Source organism: Thunnus albacares, chromosome 14, assembly GCF_914725855.1.
Source record: "Thunnus albacares chromosome 14, fThuAlb1.1, whole genome shotgun sequence".
NCBI lineage: Eukaryota > Metazoa > Chordata > Actinopteri > Scombriformes > Scombridae > Thunnus > Thunnus albacares.
The window spans coordinates 26,208,353-26,221,078 of NC_058119.1; the positions used below are offsets into that span (position 1 = coordinate 26,208,353).

The 12,726-nt window shown below is 40.1% G+C and overlaps 1 protein-coding gene across 2 annotated transcripts in view; it reads left to right on the plus strand.

The window, feature by feature from the left end:
* The window catches only part of nckap1 (NCK-associated protein 1), a 32,699-nt gene that overhangs the window by 1,337 nt on the left and 18,636 nt on the right, over positions 1-12,726 (plus strand). For both annotated transcript variants that reach the window (XM_044373154.1, XM_044373155.1), the window contains exon 2: positions 11,527-11,637. In XM_044373154.1, the coding sequence (XP_044229089.1) occupies positions 11,527-11,637 (111 nt within the window). The remainder of the gene's footprint in view (positions 1-11,526; positions 11,638-12,726) is intronic.

Below are 12,726 nucleotides of genomic sequence, written 5' to 3' on the forward strand. Positions count from 1 at the left end.
CCTACTCTAGCTGGAACTAGCAGGTGCTGCTTACTTTACTGGAGAAATGACATAATTAATTTATCAAATTTGGATTTCCCGATAGATTTTTTTCAGCTACTTAATTAATGTATTGATCAATTAAAGGAGGGGCTGGAAATTGTTCAAGTCTGTCTCAAAATAACAGTCATGTGCCCAAATGAACGTTAAGTTATGTTTATTTCTTGTCATAATAATTCTTCCTGTTCATACTGACCATTAGAGGGTCCCTTCATAATGCACCTGCAGTGGTGATTTTAAGTGCATTATGAAGGAGGATTGTGGATCCACAGTCCTCCTTCTGTGCAAAAATGTATTTAATAGTTTATCTGAAGCTAATATGAAGCTTCAGCGTCCAAATGAGTCAAATCAAGTAGATATCTTTCAACGTCACAGCCTTTTTTGTTACTTCCACTGCAGCTCAACAGGGAAACACTGTCCGAGGAAACACAAAGAGGGAATTAGATGCTAAAAAAGACTGTAAACGTAGCAGATATCCACTTGATATGACTAACTCAGACTGCTGAAGCCTCATATAAGCTTCACATGAACTTTTAAATACATTTTGGCACAAAGTGTGGACACACTTTGGATTTTGTCCCCCATCATTTACATTGAAAGCACATTTGAAGGGGATCTTTTAGTAGCCAGTATGAACAGGAGGAATGATTACAGCACTGTTCATGTGGACACCTGTTGTTTTAAGACAGACTTGGAAAAAATGTCCTTTAACTAGTCTTATCAGCCCAGATGTGTAGCAGTTGATATTTTAAGCCACTCTCAGTGGTTTTGGTGCAATGCCCAGATTGACAGGACAAGGATGGCAGGAATTAATCCGCTGCTAGAATTCTTTCTTATCACAGTATAAACACGGTATATGTAATATAACAAATGTATTAATGTTACCAGATCTTCACAGTATGAGGGTAGTAGTAGTATTACACTAGTGGTCTGTAGGAGGAAATGAGTAGTGGGTCTGTTTGTGTGGGATGAGCCTTTGTGCTTGGTTTATGTGTGATGAATAGAAAAGAGGGCGAGAGAGAAAGAGGTCAGTCATATCCTACCAAAGTTTTAGAGTACAGGGTAGAAGTCAGAACTGTCTGAAAGCTCATACTGTTTGCTATTTATCGGCATTTTGAGTCATCCTATGCTGATGAGCTGTTATTTCCAAAGTATTGGGAACTATGACGGATGGTTTGTAGCTAAGAAAAAAATACCTGATTTGATATTTTGACTTTACTCATCTGAATTTTTTACTCAGAGTGGAAGATATTTAGAAGACAGTACGAGCTGTCAGACACAATCACAGAGATTTTGCTGCTGATTACTCTTCTTAATACGCCCTTCCTTTCCTCCCTCCTTCCTTCCTTCCTTCCTTTTTCTTTCTGTCTGTCCCATCATCTTCATATCTATCTCACTCTCTACCTCACATAGGGCCTCAGAACACGTCCACCCCGAGACGCTTTTTCATATAATTTTTTTATGCTTCTCATTTACCTTGCGATATTAAGAAACTTCTCCAGCATCTATTAACAGCTGCACCCCAAAGCTAGAAACGAAAGAAGCAGGACAGTCATGTGTGATATCATCAGTGGACTGATTCTGGTAACATCAGGAGAAAATTGGAGACTTAGTTTAATCTTTATAATGATGCTTCTAAAAAATCCTCACAAACCTTTCTTACAGAAGCGCTCACAAAATTGCCTTTTAATTTATCAGCAGTGGAGTCGCTTCATTATGTTTGTTAATGAAAACACAGATGACAGACTTGGTTGTTTGGTTTCTACCTTTGGGAAAGAGTAAGTCATTCTCACTAATAGTGATATTATCATCAGCAATATTCTTTTCTACTCTCTGCATATTCACTCATTACACACCATCGACTAGTCGCAGAAAACCTTAAAACGTGTCCCTTAAATTCTCCTCAACGGTCACCTTTATTAATCTTGGCTGAGTGGCATTAAAGTTTTTGTTTGCTGTGCTTATCTTCTAGCCAGCGGACCTTCTAACATCATTTTTTTTTTTGTCTTGCACACAGCGCTCACAGGGTATTTATTTTCCTTAACCTTCCTTACCCTCAGTTAACCCCCCATAGTCCCTTAAGCCAGTGTGCAGTCAAGTTAACAAGACTAGGTCAAAACCTAGTAAACGGCTGGACCGTGTATGAAACGCTAGAGGATTTTCACCAGGCTTCGACTGAAGTCAGTTTGACGTAGAGCCTTTCTCAACACCAAGTCCAAAAATCCAAACTGTTATGTAGCTTAAAATTTAATTTAAACTGATCTGTTCATTTTTATACATTTTCTTTGAGACCAACATTTATCTTCCAGTTACTCTTAATAGAATTATATCATATATCAAAATGATGCAGAGTCATTAGAGCCAGCGGTAAATTCACTGCACAGATCGGTTCATGGGATCATGTTCTCCCTCCAGGATGACGACAAAAATGTCAGATGAAATTTCCAAATAGGTGTTATTTGGATAAACTGGCCACATATTGGGAAGCTAAATGGTTACTTTATCGCCTGGAAACATCTTAAAACATACTAAAGTGACATGTTAACAGATCTACAGCGAAAATTACAACAGCTTTTAGCCTCACTTTAAGTCCCCACCATCACTGCCGGCAGGTGCCAAATGCATTCTGGGATACTTGGCTCAGTCAGTCAGGCATGGCCCCACTGTTGCGGTCCAGCCAAAAATATATGTTATCAAATTTACTACAGTAAAAAACAGCATAGTCTCTGTGTGGAAGGAAGCCACCAGCATGAAATATATTTAGCAGATAGACAGGATGTTTTCTAAATAGTGCAGCAGCAGTAGGATCTACTGAACCACTGCTGATATCCACAGGAAGTGACAAGACCAACAGCTTAGAATTAAAATGCAGTTTAGTGTAACAGCCCTGCAACAGATAACCGTCCCTGTGATGCTCATAAAATATTTCTTGAAACTTGATCATACAACGCAGAGAGGATTTTTGAGGCTGGAGCTTTGTCCTGCTTTTCAGAGGCTTCAGAAGTAGCTTAAATTAAATAAACACCTCTCTGACACAATCCCAATAAAAACAGAGCATTTTAAACCCAGCAGAGGTAGTGTTTCTAGCAGAGATACATTATGTTTTATAGGAGGTCATGTTTTAAACGAAGGATCCAGAAGCACATTTGCTTACACAGAGCGTTTTGCCAAGTTGAATGGAATTTTTTTTTTTTTTTAGGGCGTTTAGATCTCCTTGAATTAATTTTTATCTCTAATTCATTTGCATTGCAAATCAATAAAACAGCAGTCATTTTTCTTTTTTTTTTTTTCTTGAAGCATAATGCTGAACACCACCCGTCTCTCTAACTGCTGGACACTCAGCAGGTCTTACAGAAGAAGATATCGCCTTTCACTCTCCACTGTTTGTTTTGTTTTTTTATAATACAGATAATTTTATTTTTTGATGATGCGGTGGTTTGTGTGGCGTCAGGATTTTCTTCTACTGCTGCGCTTTGTGGTGCCAAAAATTTCTCTGCTGCTTCATGCTGCGTACTTACTGTAACTGTTCTCAACAAAATCTGCTCTTTTTTTTTTTTTTTTTTGGCCAGAATACACTAGAATATTTAGCCCGGTCATAGGCTTATCTATGGTGGCCCAGAGGGGACAGTAGCTAAAGTAACACATGAATAATTATCTACTGAAAAGGTTGACATTTTAAAGAAGAGGGTCCCTTTGATCACCAGGGGCGTTTTTACCCCTCATTTTGAATTTCACAGGCGTTTTATGAGCTGTTAACGCGTTTGCAGAGGAACCCCATTAACGTAGCATGATCTGAACGGCGTGTTCCACCAGGAAAAACTGCAGTCAAACTGAATCTTAGCAGGCTGTCGGCACATTTATTTGATTTGAGACTGATTTGATCCCAAAAAAAAAAAAACGGGCGGTCATGTCATCGAGGGCCGATGACGTGCAGGTTTTCTTCTGAAAATCAAGAAAGTTCTGGCTGAACGAGCTCTATCAGTGAAATCAGCCGGCGTCGTATTTGATTGAAAACCTGCAGATCGTCGGCCCCTTCATGGCGTCTGACGTCTGTGGATTAGATGGAAGCAGACTTGGTTCGCTGAGATTTTCTCTTTTCTTGTTGGTTCCCATCAAGCAGTGAGACTATGCATGAATACATATATTTGAATAAAAAAGGAATTTCTATTATGTAGTACTTACTATTTGGAAGTGATAAACTGTGAATTTTATTATTCTGGGTTTTAGCAGAGCCAGTTGCTCATTTAAAGATTCAGTGTTGCAGAAAAGAATGAAATGAGGGTAAAATTTATCATAAATTTGCCAAGTCTTTAAATGTGTGTAGAATAAATCATGTAGGTAAAATGTAATGACTAGTGTTCAAATCTCTAAAAGTCATTTTATGTTATGGTCTCTTTCCTTTATTAGGAAGTTAATGGTCATGCTCATCAAATCATTAATAATGAGACTGTTGATAACCTGGTGGTTATCTGCTAAAACACCTCTGACTTTACACCTGATAACATGCTGCAGGTTATCAAGAGCAGAAGCACAGAAGTAGCCGAGAAGTTTCTCTTAATGTGTGTTCAGACAGAAAGTAAAGCAGTTTTTTGCCTTGTGTCATTCATGCATATTTGACTGCTGGACTGTTATTTGTTCCAAACATTCAGTGTACCAGCAGTGTTAGCTGTAAGTTAGCTAACAGCGGAAGCTTCTTGTCCTCGTAGCTCTCATAAAGCTCTGAGATTTCTCCTCATGTTGAAACATTTTACACTCCGGGTAAATTTGCATATAATCACGTCCTTCCTTTGACCTTTTATGTAATTGTGCCTCCTCTAAAATTCATCTCGCATTCTGTCTGAACACACAGTAAGAAACAAAAAGGGGAAAAAATGAGATAATCCATTTAAATAATGAAGTGGTACCATTCGTGAATCAGTCTTAATAATATTTTGATGGCAACTGATTGCTGTAATTTCTTGATAAGAGTTTGTTATCAACCAGGAGTCGTGTAAGGCTTTGAAGCTTTATGACCAAAGCAACACACACCAATCAAGATCAAATTCAATAGATGTGCAAATTAAACACCTTGAATATTAGTTTGTGTAATGGGACTATTGCTGATTTAATCAGTTATTTGGTTCCTTTCAATGTCTGTAATAACCAGATTTGTCAAAAACAAACATTTTAATTGAAGGACTTAAAAGTCTTAACATACATCTGTCAAACTTAATACGAGCTGAGCTGAGCTGGGAAACGCCTTCATGATGTTACATCAGGAAAAATATTATCCATACACAGTTAATAATGATGTAACATTTCTGGGTACATTTTAATGTTTAGTTGTGTTTTTTTCCCTCCACAACTGGTTAACGGTGCACAATATGACATCATGTTAAAAGATCCTACTTGCTAATTTCCATCATGACCAAGTTCCTCTAAAAGTACCATCACAGTCTGACTGGGATACGTTAGGACTTGGCTTTTTTTGTTTTGTTTTGATTCTAGGACCAGACCCGAGTGGTGAATAATTGTGTTCAGCATCAAAATAACTGCATCACGTTGCCACTTGTCCACGTATAACTAGGAAATGATATGTATCACGTATCAATGAAGCGCCCGGTGCTTCAGAGATCAGGGTCCTCTCCATTTTTCTGTTACTAAGCAACAGCCATTGAGAAGAAATGTGGAGCAAATATTGCAGCCAAGGGGGGGGGGGGCGGGTGGGGGGGGAATTGAAAACTGCAGGGGCCAAACTTTGTCTTCACACTGTTTTCAACAAGAGTTTAGCTGCTTACAGCCGGAGCGTCAGCCATATTATTTCAGTCCTTCCACACTCTTAAAATGGATGTGTTTTATTTCTTTTCTATGTGTCTGAGTGCGTAGGTAGGGATACTACACCTTGTGTTACTTTTCCCAAAAACAGCGTTGAAACAAGTGTTAATATGATCACATGTCGGCGCAGCATGTGTTGTTGTTATTATTATTATTATTATGTGTTGAAAAGAAAATGCCAGAAGTGCTGTCCCTAACTAAACTCTCAGACATAGGAAACACCTGTATGAAAGCAGCTGTTTTTAAAGACATGCATGCGTGTGTGTGTGTGTGTGTGTGTGTGTGTGTGTGTGTGTTTTATGAGTGGCTGTGTGGACCAGTGATCCAGCAGTTTGTCTGGGTGGGCTCTTTGTTTTGATTTCTTCTCTTCTTCTCTCCGTTCCAATGCTTCCCCCCTCTCCTATGCAGCAAGGACAAGTTTGGAAGGTTTGCAAAGTTTATCACCTTCCACTGATGAAACCCCTCCCCTCCCCTCCCCCCCTCCCCCCCTTCACCCTTCCTCAACTCCCTCCTCCTTCTCCTCGTCCTCCTCCTCCTGGCTACCTGTACTGATCTGTTGGTCCTCTCCTTTGTGCCTCACTCCTCTTCATGTTTGAATTTGTAAATGCCGAGAGTAAGGCTGGGCTCCATTCACTGTCAGTTTTACCAACCCCATACTTCCATCGAAATCCATTTTACTTATGACGCCGCATTCACACGCACACTGTCTTTACCGTGCTTTTAATCGGAGAGAGAGTCAGTTAGTCATACTGCAGATCCATGACCTGACCAGTCTACTAGTCTACAAAGCAAAAGCCAAACACTCACTTATGAATATATTAACTAAACACGCTAGCAGGTGAACGCTTTGATCTGTAGCGCCTGAAAATACGAGTGCACACATTTTAAATCAAAGCCATGTCCAACTTGATGATCACAAATTTTTGAAAACATTAAATTTGAATATATATACTGTATCTATATTGAGTCATAGGGCTGCAACTAACGAGTATCTTCATTATCAAGCTACAATCTACAAGTTGTTTAGTCAATAAAATGTCAGAAAATGGTAAAAAATGTCTCACAAGCCCAAAATGCAACCAAAAAAATGTCTTGTTTTGTCCCGAACTCTAGTTCACAACCCAAAGATATTCAGTTTATCATCACAGAGGACTAAAGAAACCAGAAAATATTCACATTTCAGAAGCTGGAATCAGAGAATTTGGACCTTTCTTCTTAAAAACATGATTAATTTTCTGTCAGTTGACTAATTGATTAATATACTAATTGTTGCAGCTCTAGAAATGTTAAAAAAACATGACTTATTTGGCTTTCAAATTAGCACTCCTCCATCCAAACAGACATTCCTCTCTTTTTAGATGACAGTTCAGTCTGAAAAAGTTGTTTCCCATATTGCGAACTGGTTTCCAAACATCCCAGTAGAGAAGAGGTTCTGTAATGCTGACTAACACAAAAAGGATGAGTGAAGGTTGCTGTGTTGCCAGCAGGCAATCAGCTAGTACTTGGCAGGTTGTGATGGTTCTCTACTGGTTCTGTTCCTGTGAGACCATCCATTCTTTGTGAGCTCTTTTTCTCTTTTCCCAGCAGTTAATCCCCGTCCTTATGAAAAATGAGATTTCACACAGCGAGGACAGACGGACAGCGAGGAAAAGTTTGTTCTGTCTCACCAGTTGTCAAGTTGGTTTATGCGGGACGCTGAAGGATCACTGAAAAGATGCCGTGGGATGTTTGAATATTTCATCCAGTAATTAGAGATCATAATTAGTTTTCAGATGTAGGTTTCTCAGGCCCAGTGCTTTTCTGTCTGAGGGTCCCCCCCCGCCATATGTCGGCCAGCGCGCGGACCCTTTGAGAAGCCCAGCTGTTAATTGGTACCCGGAGTGTAGGGACGATGGTGGAGGCGAGACTAAGGTCTGTTCTGGTATCCAGGCAACAGCTCCCTTACTCCTCCCTGACCACAACTGATTCTCAGCTTATTCCCCATGCCCCGTCCCCTCATTCACCGCGCCTCTCCTTCCATCCATCCTTCCATCAGCCCCCCCCACCCCACCCAAACCCAGCCAGCCAGCTTATCGCACTAGCCAACCACCAGCACTAACGGACAATACCACTCCATTTAAATGACAGAAATTGATTTATCAGATATTAATGCTTTTTGTTCTGTGTTGCTAAGCAGCTAGTTAGCCAGCTCTAACTTCTATAAGTAAAATAATCAATAATAGATGAGTAAGGTTAGAATAAATCGACTGGTGAGACTCTGTAATAGTGTGGCTACATCCACAAAGACTAAGCTCTGTCTTTAGTATATGCTAGCATCAAAAAATCAATTCTGAAGGACTATTTTGGAGGTTTTGCATGTTTTAGCCCATTAATTACAACTCATGTATAACTTACTGTACATTCCTGCCAACCATTATCCAAAGCATAGGTGTTGACATTGAATGTTTGATGTTAATTGCCTTTATTCCTTTGTCAAAGTCATGTCATTGTCACCTGTAATACAGCTCTGAGAACAGACTCCTTTTTTTGTCGCATTCAAGTGCATGTAGGAAGCTCCTGAAGCCATCACATCCACAAGCTGTGTAGCTGAAAAGCCCCAAAACAAAGAGATAATCTGAATATTGTGTATTGTGAGAGATTATTGTGAATTTGGTATCTGTACTAAAAAAGGTTGCTGTTTGTAGCCGACAAGTCTCGGATGTCGGAGCTTCCTACAATCATTTGAACGCACCAGCAAGTAAGTAAATAAATCAGTAGCTTTTATTGATAGAACAATTTTCTAGTGCAAACACCACAAAGTGCTTCACAAATGAATGAAAACAGAACTTAAGATGAACAAATACAGTAAAACAGCACTCAAATCATCAATGTGGGCCTGTCTGTGCAACTCACATTCCTAACCAACCTGATGGTCTACAGGACTGCTGCTGCAGAGCTTGTGGGTCAAAAAAAAAAGTCACCTTTAGTTTTGAGTTTGGGCTAAAACATGGAAAACACTATGCAGTCAGCAAACCAACCTTATGTATTAATTGAACAGTGTTTTTTTTACTCTGCAGTTCCCCGGCGTGAGTCAAAGGGTAACTACTTCTTAGCGGCCTAGAGACTAGTCTAGTTTGTGTAGGGCGAGGCTAGTAGTGTGTTGTCATCAGAGTGTTAGCAAAATAACAAGGCTTGTGCTTTTGCAATTGCATGAATCTCAGCAGTCACATCTTGTCTTTCATTTAGTTAAATAAAAAAATAAAAAAAATCAGTCTGCTTCTGACACACCTGAACAGAACTTCATCGGCCAATAGACGCTGACGATGAGCGCCGATGGCCATCAAAGATGGAAATCTGGTCAGGTGTGAGAGAAGCGGGCACAAGCAAACAAGCTGAGACTCGAGGTCCAGTCTGTGTCATCGATGGGTGTCAGACCCAGCTTCACAAGAGCTCAGCATGCTTGTTTTTGATGTTTTTAAAGAGTAAACTAGCAGCAGTTAATAGTGAACAGACTGACTGAACTGGCTTCAATAGTGATTAGCTTCCTAGCTAGCCTCATACATACTGCTTGTTGGATTTTGCTGGTGAAGTAGGTCTGTCAGGAGAATTTTTTTTTTCCACTTGCACCATTTTGCATCCCACATTGAATTATAGCAGATGCAAAATGGCAACAAATGCTTATCAGTGTTTCCTCAACAAACGTCCACACCAGTGGTTCAAACAGTAGTTCTGTAGCAGTGGTAGTTAGCCTGGTGTAAGCTTAAAGAGTGATGAAGCAATAAGTTTTCTATAAAAACAAAACATTGTTGCTCTGTGGGTTGAACGTGTCGAGTCTGTTACACCGACCGCACCCAACCTCATCAGTGTGACGGACCGCAACCCGAAGTGATGTCACGTTTCACCACAGTGTAACGCTACATCACTGAATTTTTAGCTTGTGTTTCATCACTTTTTAAGACCCGGGGGTGTCGGGTCACCCGCTGTGCTTGTGTTGAACTAGCATGTGTTGCCGTTTTGTGGTTTCATTTTGCACTGGCTGATGCTGGAAATGTTTCAGCGCCATGCAAACTGAAATCTAGGTTTATGGTCGTGGTGCTGTTCCAAACCTGTCGGTTCATTAGCTGTGATTTGTTCCTCCGCATCAGAAACATTACATTTATAGCACAGTTTTGTGTCTTTAGTGTTCATTTTGGTAAATTTATGTTACTTTTTTTTTCTGGCTTTTCTAAATGTGTGCTTCCTCTTTTCTAAACTTAAACCCTAACCCACGAGGAACTGAATCCTCAGAACAGTCTGATCACCTCAAAGGCGCTGACCTCTTCTAGGATTTGTTCCTCTATGTTGGCAGCCAACAAAAGTTTACACGGTCACTCTGTTTTATGGCACATGCATGGACCACATCTTCCTCACCATTCACTACTACACTACCCATAATGCATGAGCGCTGTCGCTTCCTGCCAGAGTCAGGGCAGTCAGGCCGATAAAGCAACACCCGAAGACGAACAGATGATTTTAAAATAACGAGAAAAGAGAAGCAGCTGTGCAGGTGTAGCGAGGTCATTACGATGTAGATGCAGATGATATAAATATTCTTAGAAAGCTGTTTCTCTCTGACCATTTATCTCTTTCCCCTCTCACTTTGTCTTTCTTCCATTTCTGTTCAGTCATTTCTCAGTCGGCCTCTCTGTGTTTTTCCCCCTTTACTCGAGCTCTCTTTCTCTTACTCTTTATCTCTCTATCTCTCTTTCCACGGCTCCATTCAGCCCCTTCTTCACTCTGCCCGTCCATCTCTCTGCCTGTCATGCAGTGGTACTAACCAGTGATGGCTCAGAGACACAGTTTGAGACTGAATCCCTCTCATTACCCAGGGATCTCTCAGTGGTTCTCAGCCTTTCTGTGTTGTGGGTAACTTTTGGCACAACTTGACACCGATGGCTGATACGGTTGATCAAAATAAGACACATCTAATCATTGGATGCTTAGAAATGTCACCTCCAATGTTTAGAGGAAAAACAATCATAATATTACAAGTATTTGTATGTTAAATCAACATTTCAGTACCTCAGTTGGGCTCTCCACAGCACAGCAGTTGACAACCACTGATCAGTGCAAGCTCTCGTTCAGTCTTTTACAACAGTTGAACCTGGTTTATCCAAACATGAAAACTCACAGACTTCCAAACTTTCCATTTTTGTGAATACACTAAATTCAGCAAAGTGGAAAACCTCCCCCCCCCCCCCCCCCCCCTTCCCCTTGATTGTGCATATTTTGGTGGAATCTCCTCGTTGACACGTGCATCTAAACGGCAAATTAGACTGCACAGGTCACCGCATCAAGTTTGTATGTGTGTGTGTTTGTTTTCATGTCTTGAATATGCCTCTGGTCCTGGAAATTTCACTAAATGTCAGTGCTGTCAATATTTCATTCACCTCGAACCCCCTCCCCCTTCCCCCATATATTCTGGGCCGGGATAAACCAGTTTTCACTGCAAGTATTACATGTTTCCCCCCTCAGTGATGACTTCACCTCTTAACATGCCCGACCTCAAGGAAATCAATAGTTAGAATAACACAAAATCAGACAGAAAGTGCTGAAAGAAAGAAAGAGGCCTAGCTGTTTGAGTAGCAGCAGTCAACTTAACATATCCTTCGTTCTGTCTCTCCTCCTCACCTCCTCTTGTCTTCTCCTTTCCAGGCATGCGGCGACCCCAAGGCTAAGCCCTCGTATCTCGTCGATAAGAACTTGGAGTCTGCGGTTAAGTTTATCGTCAGGAAGTTCCCCGCCGTGGAGACACGGAACAATAACGTAAGTAGGCGCGCATGTGTGTCTGTGCCGTGTTGATATGTGACAGAGAGAGAGAGAGAGAGAGAGAGGAAGAGAATGAAAGTGTATCTGACACGACCGCTTCCGTTCCTCTGCACATGGACGATGATAGCGGTACGTTTATAATCTAGACTGTAGGAAACATTTATGGACATTTTGTTTCTACTAAAAATATACATGTAGCTATTTAATGATCCTGAAAGTGTTGCAAATTGCACAATAATTATCGAAAAGTCACTTTTTTTAAGGTGAAAGTAATTAAATGAAAGCTCTTTTCATCTCGCTCACTGGGATATTTGTGCTTGTGAGGGATAATAATTTATAGTGACATGGCCAAATTAACAAAATTAATTAAAAGATTATATAATATGTTGGTCATAATAAGTAGAGATAACACCAACTAGTAACGATCACAACTGCTAATTTTTTAAATAATTAGTCACTACATTTATATTGTGTCCTGGTAGTTTAGGGGTTTAAAGTCCTGACCATGAACAAATATTTATTATTATCCAGTTAATTCAGTAATTATTTACTCTGATTATTTCTGACATTTGAAGACCACAAGTTAATCAGAACCAAAAGCAACGTCTTAACTTTGCTTTTTCTTAGTTTGACCAACCAAAGTGATGAATTTATCAAGATTTATTCCAGTTACACCCTGTGCAATGATTGCACTAACCACCAGAGGTTGAGTATTTTAGTTGTGAATTACAGTTAAATAATTATCAAAATTGAAATCAGTTAATTTTTAGTCGTTTGACAGAAATGTTAAATCAGCACCAGCAGACGGATCAAGTGACACAACATAGATTCACTCACTACTGTCAGATTCTGTTTGAATTGTTTCAGCTGATTTGTTTGTATTAATTAAGTACAATTTCAAGTGACCTGTGTGTGTGCGTGTTTTTGCGTGCGTGTGCGTGTGTGTATGTACAGGTATGTCGATTGAACTAAACGCAGTCATCACTCATCAAATGTTTCTTTCAGCTTTACTTGTTAGCTTAGCTCATAGCTTGTGGCGTATGTGTTTATGTGAAACAGATGTTTACAGCTGTGTGTGTGTGTGTG